Source organism: Macrobrachium rosenbergii, chromosome 6 (genome assembly GCF_040412425.1).
Source record: "Macrobrachium rosenbergii isolate ZJJX-2024 chromosome 6, ASM4041242v1, whole genome shotgun sequence".
Classification (NCBI taxonomy): domain Eukaryota; kingdom Metazoa; phylum Arthropoda; class Malacostraca; order Decapoda; family Palaemonidae; genus Macrobrachium; species Macrobrachium rosenbergii.
This window is the reverse complement of record NC_089746.1, coordinates 32,341,688-32,355,951: the sequence shown is the minus strand read 5'-3', so window position 1 is coordinate 32,355,951 and position 14,264 is coordinate 32,341,688. Positions and strand designations below refer to the sequence as shown.

Sequence of the window (14,264 nt, the reverse complement as noted above, 5' to 3'; positions counted from 1 at the left end):
GAAGACAAAAAGGAGAGGCTTACATTACTAGAAAAACAGGATAGTCTTATTTTAGGTCAAGCAGCAAGACTTACATTACCAGAAAAAAGATAGAGGAGGGCTTGTATAAGGTTGAGCAGTAAAACTTGAGTTACCAGCAAAAAATAATGGGCTTATGTGAGGTCTAGCAGTAAAACTTATGTTGCCACTTGAACTGGCATTACCAGTAATAGAGGAAATGCTTTTTTGAAGTCAGCAGTAAGTATCATGTAAGAAGGAAATAAAAGGCTTACATGTATTTGAGACAGCAGATCATGTTATCAGTAAAAATAGGAGACATGTGAGGGCAAGTAGAAAAACTTGACACAATGAAAAGATAAAAAAAAAGCCAGATGCTTATCTGAGGTCAACCGGTAAGGCTCAAGTTGCCTGGTAGTAATACTTAGGTTAGCAGACAAAAAGATATTTTATGAGGTCAGCCAATAAAACTTACATTACTAGGAAAAATTAAAAAAAAGGGTAGTCTAATTTGAGGTTAGTCATTAAAACTTTTGATAATAGAAAAAAAAGTCTGTTTCTGAGGTTACCAAAAAAGTGGCAAAAGAAAGGGTGGGGGAATAAAGGAGAGACTTTAATGCAGCCAAACAATAATACATACATTACCAGGAGAAGAATAGAACCCTATGTGGGGTCAAACTTTAAAATTTGTTGTCAGAAAAAAAAAGTGGCACCTATCTCGGGTCAAGCAGTAAAACTTACGTTACCAGGAAAAAGACAAAAAGAATTGTTAGAGGTCAAACAAAAAAGGTTAATGTAAGTACCAGAAAATCAAGGTCAAGTTTAGAGGCATGTTTCAGTTCAAGACTTTCATTGCTAAAGAAAAGATACATAGATTAAAATAAAAAAAGATGAAAAGCAGCTTATTATCGGTGAAGCAGTAAGGCCTAGGAAACTAAAAAATAATAATAAAATGCGAGAAGCTTTTTTAAGATCAGACAATAAGACTTCCATTACCAAAAAGAAGAAAAGGAGAGCTTTTTATGAGGTCATTAGACACACTTCACCAGAAACAGAGATGCTTATTTGAGGACAAGGAGCTAGACTTACTTTAACATAAAAGGGGAAAAAGTAATACCTACATTCGATGAAAAAAGGAATTATTAAGAGATGAAGCAATAGGTCTTACAATACCAGGAAAACAGGCTTTTTTGTGGTCAAGGATTAAGACTTACACAGATGGACCGCTATTTCTGATAGTGTCAAGTCTAAAAAACTCATTGTAAAATGAAAAATTGTAAGTAACACTGTTCCATATATCCTATGAGACTACCCCATAGCATATATGGAACAGTGTAAGTAACACTGTTCCATATATCCTATGGGGCAGTCTCTTTGTTTTTGTGGTGGTATTTTCAATAAGAAGTTCATATTCTGTATGTGTACTTATATCAAAATAGAGGTAGACATGAACTTTATAATGGAAGTATAGAAACAGAAACATTTTGTAAAGAAAAACTTTATTCCCCTCAAAAGCTTAAAAATATAAAACAAAATAAAGTACATTCATGACACCAAAGTAAACTATTGACATCAGTGTAAAATATATGTAATACTTATTCTGTTATATTTGTGATAAATAATGCTAAGAATCTATATTAATTATTCTACTATATTTACAGTAACAAACATTACATGTTTACAGTAAGAAAAACTTTTTATCCCTGGAAAGTCTTTAGTAACAAGTTGATTCCCATTATTATTATTATTATTATTATTATTATAATTATTATTATTATAAGAATGGGAATAACTTGTTACTAAAGACTTTCCAGGGAATAAAGTTTTTCTTACTGAAAATACATTATTATTATTATTATTATTATTATTATTATTATTATTATTATTATTTTTTATTATTAATTATTTTTATTATTATTAATTATTATTATTATTATTCATAAGATGAAACTTATTCATATGGAACAACCCCACAGGGGCCACTGATTTGAAATTCAAGCTTCCAAAGAATATGGTGTTCATTAGGAAGAAGTAAGAGGAGGTAAAGGCAAATACATAAAGAAGAGATCCCACTTATTAAAAAATTAATAAATTAATAGATAAAAATATTAAAATGGAAGGAGAACAGTATCAGGGTAGTAATGCATTGCATCTTCGCTTGCAACTTCTGAAGTTCCAGTTGCATGACATCCTCTGGGAGGCTGTTCTACAGTCCAATGGTGTGAGGAATAAAGGACCTCTGGAACTGAGATGTTTAATAGCGAGGTACATGTACTACATATTGGTGCTACTGTTCAGCAACTCTGGTTGCTTCCAGCAGGTAAAGGGGATCAGGGATCAATTGTGAATGTGAAAGATCTCTGTTGAAACACAACTTATGGAAAACTGATAAACAAGAGACCATCCGCGTTGGCTCTTTTGAAATACAAGTTAAAAGTGTACCGTAGTTTAACCAGACCACTGAGCTGGTTAACAGCTCTCCTAGGGCTGGCCCGAAGGATTAGATTTATTTTGCATGGCTAAGAACCAATTGGTTACCTAGCAACGGGACCTACAGCTTATTGAGGCATATAGCAAGAAATGAATTTCTATCACCAGAAATAAATTCCTCTAATTCTTCATTGGCCAGCGGGGTGCTAGCTGAGAACGTTACCCACCCGAACAATGAGGAACTCTGTTGAAATACAACTTACGAAAACCTGATTAACAAGAGACCATCCGCGTTGGTCCAAGTCATAGCTGCTGCTATTAGGAAACGGAAACAGAAACCTACTACCACGAACCACTCTATATAAGAGGTAAATTCCTGGCAGAAGCTGACATCCACACTGAAGAACAATATTCTAGTAAAGGAAGCACAAATAACCTCAAACTCCTTTGATCCAGGATGTTTTGAATCAGCCGGCATTAGTTCTTGGGCAGCTACAAGGGTGTGTGGCTCCGTAAGTTTCAATTATTGGATTTTTCGGATTTTTTATTTCCAATGAATACAAATCTGTGAAACTCAAAAAATATACAGCACACTAAAGAGCCATAATTTGTGTATGTACTCGTGTACCATGCGATTATTAAAATTTAGTCCAAAACATGATTTCATCATATGCTTCATGTATAGTGCAAATGTATTTTCAGTAGATTACGCCAGGCTAGTTTTCTATGCCTGTCTCAGTTTTGGTAGATACCACTGATAAAGCATATGATGTCTGAGTTAGCTTTTAACTAAGAAATAAGTCTTGAAGCAAAAGTTCAGTAGGTTAAATGTAAATCTTCATACATTAAATCAGTTTTCCCGACCTTGTGATATGTCAAAGAATTCATTCCTATTCTTTATAATTAACAACCACTTATTACTGTGTGCAAGACACTGGCGTAAACAACAGCAAGTACTGACATAAACAATTGAATCAAGAAACAGCCGTTTTCCGATGTCAGGCACTGTAACTAACGCACATTTATTAAGGATTGTGTTACAGTTGTCGAATTGTTAAAAATTTGCTAATTTTCAATGGTGAATTCCATAAATAAAATTAAAATAAATCTTTATTCATACTTCATACAGTGGAGAGAAAAGTGTTATGAAAGTTTGCCACTAAATTTATGGTTGTAGCTGTGGCTTAAGAAACGAATAATGTGCAGGCCACAAAATATTTTGGAGGAGGCAATAGCAGCATCTGATACTGGCAAAATCACACCTTTACTTCGTTTAATGTACCTCATTTATAAATAAAGTTAGTTGCATTTTCAAACCCAGCGTTGGTAATTAAAAAAAAAAAAAATCTCTGAAATACGTTTCATTTAGCAAGTAATGGCTGTGATGATGTTGGCAAAACATAGTCAGCTGATGATTTTAAGAATGTAAACATTAGAATGCAAATTGAGCCTGAACACTATGTTCATAAATTATATGATAATAATGCAGGAAATAAAGTTGCATTGAGTATATAAAAGAACAGTTTTATTGAAATGATAATTCTTATAAAACTATTATTTGAATTTTGCAAATTAATATCTTTCAGTGTAACAGCCTGACTGGGGTCAGTAGAGTCTCTATCTCTTTAAAGAAACAAAAGCATAAGAAGCATAAGACTTTAGATTTTTACTGAAGACGAAAGCTAGAAAAGTTAGAAGTGCCGGAAAACATATAAAGGTGCCAGGAGACCTTAACTCAGTAGTGCTCTTTTAAAGTGGTTTAAGTAGTGACAAACCAAAGTTGTAGGCATTTCCAGGAAGATACTTATGGAGCAGGTCTGAATTTTCATAAGGAACTGAACCTAACAAGTGACAGTGACTGTTAACTTTGGGGTGATTTCTGTCTTCCGCAATTTTTGTGGTCCAGCAGTGGCCTGGTCCCATGGGAACCAGTTTAAAGAGGTTGGACTATACTGTTCTTAAAAAGGGGAATCTGGGAAACAATACTCTTGAGAGCTTTCCTCTTCCTACGCCTAAGAAAGCTTGGTGTGAATGAGAGCCCTACAAGCCTCCAGTCACTATTAAAGAACCCCTCCGACAACAATAGCATCAGCACTCCTTTCAAAATGGTCAAGACATTCCCACCAGGGAAAAGAAAAATCAACTCCAGGAGTTAAAGGTCAAAATTTTTTATGATGAAAGTGAAGGTTGTTAGAATATGTTGTTGGGAGATTGATTCATTTGTAAAATTCAGTTTGAGCCCAGAATGCATTGTCATCAGCTATTTAACATTAATATGGACAGGGAGGCAAGATAGTCAGAGATGGAATATTGAATGTTTGAGCAGAGTGGATGGGTGAGCCAGTCCTTTGTCAGTGGACTGTGGTATGGTTGATATTTGCAGGTGATGATGTGTTGATTACATACAGTGAAAAGAATGTACAGAAATTTGTAAGAGTTTAAAAGTGTTTGCTAGAAGAGAAAGATGCCAATGAATATAAGCTTGATGGTATATGAAAAAAGGAAGTTGGACCATTAACATTGAATGTTAATACAGAGAGGAGAAGTAAAGTAGTTAATTTATATAGATATTTGCATACAATTTAAGGTTCATAGTTTTAAAACAGTAGGCCACTGAGTCACATATGGCTTGTCTGAAGGATTTGTTCTTAATTGAATGTTGAAAATGGAACTAGCCTAAGTTTGAAAAGGGAGACAGCTAAATGAGGTGGTGATGACATCAGAAAGCAGTGCTGTTAGACCCTAATTCATTATTTTAAGTATGAATGTGGCAGTGAATATATTTTTTTATTCCTGTAGCCAGTCCCACTTACCAAGAGAACAAAATTCAAGTGAGATTTTTTTTTTTATATTCTATGCATTTTCATACTATAAAGTCATATGCAGTTCTAAAGTGTGTCATGTTTTTTTCCAGATCCTGGAGGGTTTTAAGAAGCCAGTTGAAGATAGCACAGTCATTACTCCTGCGCTCCTTCCTGAATCCCGAACTCTTACCTTAAATGCTCAAGCTTCAGTCACATTTGATAAATTTTATGAAAGGTTAGAAAATACTTGTATTGTCTTTGTTAATATTAGCATTCAAACTATAGTGGCTGACATCAAGTGTAAGGAGGGTGGATGTAAGATAATACATTTTAGTTATTTACAAAATGAAGTTACTCATAAAAAAACTTATTTTAAAGATACAGTAGTCAGGTAAGAATTGAATCTCAAGCAGCTTGAAACAGATATCGTATAAAAGCAACTATAAAAGATGTGTATTCCCAGCTGTGTTCTTTCTTTCATAAAATGAAAATGACTATACTCTTGCTACAAAAGGTTGAGACTCAAAGGTGATTAGCACTGCTGCCATATGTTCTTAAACCCATTCAAACTTTGGGGAAAAGGGTGATAATTTGGTAGATTTGGCAGTTTTTTGAGCAGCGCTGCCATTTCCCCTTGTATGTATACTTGGACTTTGCTGCATATTTTTCAAATTGCTCAATACAGAATTTAATTAAAGGCATATATATATACATATTAATGTGCAATAATATTAGACAGTAATAGCAACTCTCTGGAGGGGACACGGCTAATACCGGTTGCAGGACTTCCAAATTCAGGCGCTTGTGCACAATGGGGGAGGGGGACTGGTTAGTGCCCCAGGACTGCGTATTAGGACGGTCTTGCTTATCTTAAATGGCAGCACATCTAAGTGGAATTGATTCACAAGGCTGGGATCGACCACTTGGGAGCAGAGTAGCAGGATTTCTGGAAGAGAATTCCAGAGTAGCATTCAAACAAGGCGTTTCTCTCGCAAGAATCTTAATCTACACCATGGAGGAATTGATCAGTTAGAATTAATTAGCCCTTGGTTAACACTATGGTGGGAATATTCTAATGCTGATCACTGAATTGATTTAATTTTAGCTTGGGACAAGTCATGGGGGCGAAGCTTGGGCTGCTTTTGTTGGTAGGGTTTGATTTAACAAAGGGGGCTTTGCTTAAGAGAATGAAAAGTTGGAAATTCAGAAAATATGGAGAGAAATTCACGAGAAGGAAAAGCAGAAACTGGTGGTGTTGCGCTTCAGTGACGTACCTGATTACATCTGTGGCTGGACTCGCTAGGAGAACGCCTGTTGGCCGCAGAAGTTCACAATGCCAGTGTACAATGGAGTGAGGACTACACAAACTTGTGTCTGGCCCCTTTGGTGGAGTATAGCGGAGTCTGGAGTGTGGGCGCAAAGTTTCTTCTTTGAGGTTGTTTTCAGCGTTGGCACAAGGCACAGGTCGACCTGAAATGCAATTTCCACCAGTACAAAGTTCAAGGGAAATAGATCTTATGGCTAAGGCTCTTAAAGGTAAGGAGAGCAGCCCACTTACATCCCTAAGACGCCCTTTTGGGTGTAACGGCTGCCTAATCCTGAAAAAACATTCGATGGTGGGGGGGAGGGGGTGCTTGAAGAGCAGTATTGTTCTACCCCCAAATCGGGTGACCTGGCGGGTTTTTAGACCTTCCCCTTGTTCAAATGTGACATGGCATCTTTTCCCCGCTGCTAAGTTCCTACTCAAAGCTGACGACTGAGAGATGAATTTTGAAAATACGGAAGAATATATAGGCTATACCTTTTATGCATAAAAGTAGCCTACATACGTAAATATATATGCATGCCTACATATGCATACATTACTTTAAAACGAGCATGTCCCCTCTCAGGATTAACCTTAACCTCGGGGCTAATCGTGAAAGTGTACCTTTTTGGATAAGGATTAAATACCTCCTTTGGCAAGATTGGAAACACGCTAACTATAGGAAAGTCTCAACCTTTTGTAGCTAGGGTATAGTCAAGATGTTGGAGGGTTTCCTCAACGAGTTCATCACTGTTATTTGATGTTAATTTAGGATGTTGAGATTTCCTTATTTCTTCATCCAATCAGGGTATATATTGCTGTAGGATTACTCCAGTTCCTAGAGAAGTTAATCCATACCCTACAAGCTTTTATCCATTTTACATATGCCAACTTACCAACCTATTTAAATTTGTCCTGCTTCATGTTTCCTTCAAAGATAAACCAACTATGTGAGATTAGAAATTTCACTTCCTTTTTATCCATAACAGCCATACACTCTGGAATGAGCCTAAATGCCATGAATGTTTAGCAGGCTCCTACAGAGCAGAATGTATGGTTTAAAAGAGAACTTTATAAGAAAAAAAGTCAAATATGATTACTAACAAATGTTAAAAACAGATAATGAATAAATATGGTTACTAACAAATAATGAATAAATATGATTATAAATTTATCATCAATAAGAAAATAACAGTAAGTAGATAAATGAAAATAAATATCAGTAAAAAAAAAGGGAAGGCTGCTTGAGTGTATCCTCAAACAAGAGAACTTAAAAGTGGGTACCATAGTACATTGGATGTGAAATAACCCAGGGTTCCTGCCTGACATAAGGCAATGAATTTTGGCACTTACGGGGATCCAGTTGCACACATGTAGGGTCCAGTTAATGGTGTAATGTAATGCTCTTTTTACATTACTTTATGATTCTGGAAAAACTGTATAACTGGCACTGTTTTATGTCGTGGGATTATATTGATGTCTGACTTAGTCCTGCTATGGATCACTTGTGTGGAAAGCTCAGTAACTCTTAAGCTTGCAAATTATAATACTAATGTGATACTATAAAAGTAATTTGTCTCCCACTTTGATAACCTTTATTTGATTAATTGTGATTATATTTTTTTTTTATTTTTCATCAGATATCTGCTCATGTATATTATCTGTTGAATTTTTGTGGTTAAGTTACTTTTAATTCAAACATGAATATAGAATTAGTATTGAAATAGACATCCTAAAAGTTTTAAGTATCAGGATTAGATTTACAAGTTTTCTTTGCGTTTCCCCTTAGAGGCACGATTATTCAGAAATGAGTGATAAACCAGAATAAAAAAGAATTTATGTCAGGGCATCCCAAGAACAGTGCATAATTTAGAGTTCTGTATCTTTCCTTTGTAAGTTTTAATCAGTCTTTCTTAATAACATATGCTCAATTTACACACCACAACAGTATATCAGAAGATGAAAGACGAGAATTATTTGGGATGAGTCTTACCTACTTCTAAAGATAGATAGGCAAGTTGTTATTTAAAGAAAAAAAAAGATGTAATGGCTGACCAGATGACCCTCTAGTACACTTGTTCTTCATATGTGTGTTTAGAATTCTCCTTGCTGCCATTGTGCATAGACACTTGTTTGTATTTCATGGTTTTGGCTATTTGCTGCTTTCATTGCTGCACATGTATTTTTCTCAGGATGTCTTCCACTGGAAGCAAGGCCAAGAACATCAAGCTCTGTAGGAATGATTACTGTGGTAGCAGGATGTTAAATTTTGAGCAATTAAGACAAAGATTGTGCCAGCTGCAGGGGTATAGAGTATGATATAGAAAATAGATGTGAGGAATGTAGGGATTGGTCTAAGGACTATATGCGATTGGTCTAAGGACTGTATGCTCAAGTAGGTCCCTCATCTGATGCTATCCCTGCTTAGTCTTTGGTTTTTTCCTATGCTAATGCTTTAGCTATTACTGAGACTTACTCTTTAGCTCCACCTTCCACTCCCCTTTCAGTTCAGAAAAAGTGCAATGAGAATTTAGGACAGGATGTAAACCTTATTTGTTCATATACAAACTTACTTGACAAAGTACAGACACTACCTATTATAAACTTTTAACTTGAGAACTTTCAGAGATACGAACAGACAGGGTCACAAGTTAAAATTTTGTTGGAGCCACCCATAAGTTCAAATATGGTAAAATTTTGTAAGTTGCCAATATTCCCTATTGGACAACACAATGGTTTGTTTGGCATATTTTCACGAGTTTTGAACGAATTTGATGATGATTTTGCCCGGAAATCAGTAGTCATGCAGTCAGGATACCAATATTCTAAACCCAGAGCTGTTTATATCCAACAAAAATCTACATCAAATTCAAAAACCCGTGAAGATATGCCAGAAAAACCATTCTATTATACCCTGACTTCAGTTCCATTACAACTCATTAACGTAACTTCCCGTTTTTGGAGTTGGGGAACTAAGCCATTATCCCCAATTCCAAAAATATGGGTTTTCGAAACAAATCAGCATCAAAATTCGAGAAAATGCAAAATTACACCAGAAAAGAAAAGTTTTGCTATCATAATTTGTAGTACTCAAATACACGCTCAATAATGCAGCCCGGCACTGGCAATTGGAAAATGATTACGATAGTGTAACAACACAACCTGCAGTGTTCAAACACCTGGTTTCTGAATGGCTTCAGCTTCATTTTTAAAAGAATAACTAGTAATAATTAAGGGCAATAGCTAAGCTAACCAAGTTATGAAAACTGGTCATTGTTTTGCCATTCTCTTAGCTGTGGGCAAGCCCTCCGGAGCCCCCTTAGGGGATTCATTGTTCACAAGAAAAAACCAACAATCAAATGGTTTCGACGTCATGATTTTTTTTAATGGTTAAGGGGGGTCAAATGTGTTTCACCATGTTTAGTACTATCCTTATATTTCGAGCACTTCCTTCTCTGCCCCTGTTCACTGGTAAAATTTGGACAAATGAAATGTTACAAGGGTATATATATGTTTCATGCGTCATAAACCGGGAATTATTGTTCATTAGGCATCACTGTTATGAAAGTTTTTGAAAGAAATGTATTTTTGAAATTATATACATGTATATAGTAATAAACATGTTGATAAGTGGAGATGTGAAAATTTTTGGAATGCAAAGAATCCTTAAAAAAAAATGAACAAGCGAGTAATTGGCTCAAAGGAAAGTTTCATAAATCTGGGTTCATTTTTCTTATTTTTACATCTCTTTTATTTATCTAGTAATAATCTATAAAGTTAAGAGATTATTTCATTCGTTTATTTTACATGCTGAACAAATTCAGTGTTAGCTTGAACCTATTTTGTGAGAGTTCTTTAGTTAGGTTTTGCTATATATTATAACTTATTGGTATTCAAGGTTTTTGTAGAAATTAAGATTTATCTCTGAAAGCTACAGAAGGCCATAATTTCCCCCACCCCAGGCTTAGTTGTGATTCGTAACTCACACTGGCTAGCATCAGTTAAATCCTTAATTTATAGGGATTGGCAAAATGATTGTACAAATATACCCCCTCAAAACAAACTAAAACAAATTAAGAACGAAGTTAAAAAGTGGCATTCTTCTACCCAAAAGCAAAGAATTAATGAGGTTATTTTAACAAGACTCAGAATAGGACACTCCAGACTCACACATGGTCATCTGATGTCAACTCCGCACACAAACCCAATAACTTGTGAAAGATGGAACATCCCAATAACAATCAAACATATCTTGGTTGACTGTCCCAGATGGCATCATGAAAGAAATACTTATTTACAAAATAAATCAATAAAGGATATTCTAGCAGAAGGTAATAACTTTTCAATTAATAATATCATTCTCTTCTTAAACAAAATTAAAATGATAAGTAAAAATATAATCTTCCCCCTTTTTTCCTCCATTTTTTTTTCTCTTGAATTTTTTTTTTAATTCCCCCTTTTTTTATTTATTTATTTAACTACTTAATTTTTTATGTACTCTTTCCCCCCCTTTTTTTCCCAGCCCGAGAAGAACCCTAAAAGAGTTCAGAGGTCTGGTTAAACAAATCATTTATAACTAACTAACTAACTTAACTACTGCAGATGAGGCAGGTTTCGATACTGGTGGAAGGAGGTAGAGGCTGTCTCCTTCCCTTCGTCATCATCATCATCTTCATTGTTCTTCTGAACCTCACATCCACTCATACTACGGTTGTGAGTTTGGAGTGGGGAGGAGTTTGCCCCATAATAGAAGGCTTTTGAAGCTACTTTCTGTGTGCCTTTCCCTTCGGAGTAGGGTGGGGAGTTACGATCACCATCAGTGAATGATTTTCCCCAGCAAGGCTGGCACCAAGTGCCATTCCCTTAGACTTGAGGTTCTCTTTGTTTTGTCTCTGTAAGCTTTCAAGCTTGCTCCGAATCAACTTCTCTTCTCTAAGAAAAGAAGTGAGCCCATCTTTCATGCGACTTCGTTCACTCCTCGTTTTCCCATTCTACAGACCAGGTTTAGGGGTGGCAAAGAGTTGGGAGTGTTCTGCTTTTCTATGGTCGGATGACCGTAGTAACAAGTAAGCACTTTAACCCTTCTCACTGCAGTCGTTTGGTATCACACAGAGAGGGTTTGCATGGTTTGTTCAGATGGACCGTTGGCTTTTGTTACCCGACCTACAGGTTAGGTTAGGTTTGCTGATGGTCCAGGGGTGTTCTCCCTATCTTTCCTTGGTCGGGCAACTGTGGTGATAGGGAAACACTTGGCTCTTCCCCAGTGATCTTTTGGGATCACACGAGGAAGACTGTGTAGGGTCTGTTTGAGCTGCTCATTCAGTTCTTGAATTCTTGGTTTTGAATCAAGTTTTTGGGGAACAATAACCCTGTGTTCCTGGTAATTCCATGATTGGACAGCCACGGTGACTGGGTAGCACTTTAGCACTTTGACCCTTCTACCCTTCTGTCTCCAGCTGCTTGGGGCCATTAGAAAGGGGCTAGTGAAACCCAGTCTTGTGTCCAGGCATTATCAACGGCCCCGATCAGATCGAGTTGTTTAGTAATGAAAAGTATTGTGGAGTTTTCCATCACACCTTTGATCGTCCTCTTTCAGTACTTCCATGTGGAGGAAGGACGGGTTCTATGTCTGGCTCTCCCTGCAAGAAGACTTGATAGGCTTCCAGTATTTGGTCCTTTTCTGAGGAAGAGGACTGATTCATCTCGTGCTGTGCTACCTTTGCACCTGTGGTTTGCTGCATTGTGCTGGTTACCCCTACAAGTCCTGGAACAACTGCAGTCTCTATTCATGCAGGAACTGTGAGTGCTCCTTCAAAAAGAATCTTCAGTAGTTTTTTGGTTTGGCCGATCATAATAAGATTGGCACCCAACCACTACCTCAAAATCCCATAGCAAGGAAGGATATGAATCTCAGCTGAAACACCTGCTGTGGAAGGAAGAATAGGTGTTGAAGATCTCCAAACACTTGTGCAGGAAAATCTTCTCCAACTGTGGCATTAGTACAGGTACCTGGGATGGCTCTGGTTGGACATTATTAATATGAGTGAAGGATGTTGGCAGTTCCACAGGCAGAAGATGGCATCTGAATGCAACAATATAGGGCTGGGAGAGGGGATTTGAGTCATGTCCAAGATAAAGCTAGCTGAGAGACAAACTGATTAAAGACCACTGCGAGAGTGCATAGAAATCATGACCTTATAGGGAAGGTGACATATGAATGTAGACTCCATAGGTTAGGGAAAGAGGGTAGCAACAATGTCACAGGATAGCAGCTGGAGGGCAGGCAGTTATGGTAGTTTGGTCACTGGAACACAGTGGAGATGTCTCATCCTAGAGTAAAGAGGCAAGGAGAGTAAACATCCTGTATGTCAGTGGCTTAGCAAGTCTGGCTTGAGGCTGCAGGTAGGCAAGGTGAGAGGCTGAGGAGGGCAGGCCTCACATAGGGTCATGGGAGTAATAGCCATCTACTTTTGTTGGAACTGGTGGCTGCAGACACCTTACTGACCATAGAGCACTTTGGGGTCATACCCCAGGGAGGCAGAGTGTCCCATGAAATCCATTCCTGTGTTGAAAATGTCTGTGGAATGTGACCTTAGCATGAGGGCCACAAAGATGTAAGTCTCAATGTAAAGAAAATGTGACAATCTACAGGTGTGTCGGGAGTGCACAGAGGCATATCCACACTGTAAAGCTAAGGGTAAATAATTAGTCTTAACAAATAACTCTGCTAACTAATACCTTAACATTCAACCAAACAAAAAAAAATTATCATTGAACCTGGTAATTACTAAAACTGATAGCTACATTGGTATCTGATACATGAAATAATACACTTAGACATTAAGAAAAATAGGGATACCAAGTGAAAAAGCAGTATTACGTAATAACTGGGTGGACAGGAACAATAACGTTAACTAAGATGAAGTAATAACAGTCCAGTACAAAACCCAAATAACATTGCACAGAAATAAAAATTATTAAATTGCACAGAAATAAAAATGATTAAAACAAAATTACCCCAAATGAAGAGATGAAAGGGTGATCAAATTAATCAACTATACAAGGAGATGACATTAATGATGGCTTTTCAAAACATGATCAGCATAAATCAGAAAGACCATTGGTTATAAAGAAAATTGGAATGAATGAAAAATGCAGGTTTTAAGTATGATGTTGGCCAAGGCAGTCATGGAAAACATTATGTTACCAACTCATATGAAAGAGTGAGAAAGAATAATTTGATTTTTAGGTTTGTATAAAAAATTTGTTTTAGGAACATTGTTTTTTGATATTTATATCTATGGCATTTTGTAAATGAGATATGGTGTTAAGCAACCTTACTGTATCATGTATTTCACAGTGGGTTCTTTGTTTTGAAATTGACATGAAGGGTTTTGGGTTTGAGAATTATAACTTCTTTTTTCCACAGAATTAATGGAGCACATGATGATGACTACCTACTACTAATACATGACGAAACTAATAGTAAAGATTATAGCCTGCGGTTTCCAGGTAGTAAAAGAATACGGGAAATTAAGAATGATATTCATGACTTAACTAACATAGCTGTGAGACATCAACAGTGGACAGGTTGGCCTCCGAATATGGATGAAGAAAAAGTAAGTTTTGTGTGGGTTTCCCTTGATCATAAAAATGCAACATGATTTTTAATGATGAAATTATTTTCCACCTTTGGTTAATTTGATTTTGAATCAGTTAATGGTAAA

General features: G+C 36.5%; 1 protein-coding gene across 1 annotated transcript in view; it reads left to right on the top strand.

Moving 5' to 3' along the window:
• Window positions 1–14,264, top strand: part of casp (Fas associated factor casp) — a 158,458-nt gene that overhangs the window by 55,848 nt on the left and 88,346 nt on the right. The window contains 2 exon segments of the mRNA XM_067105473.1: window positions 5,342–5,466; window positions 13,967–14,156. Of these exon segments, the coding sequence (XP_066961574.1) occupies window positions 5,342–5,466; window positions 13,967–14,156 (315 nt within the window).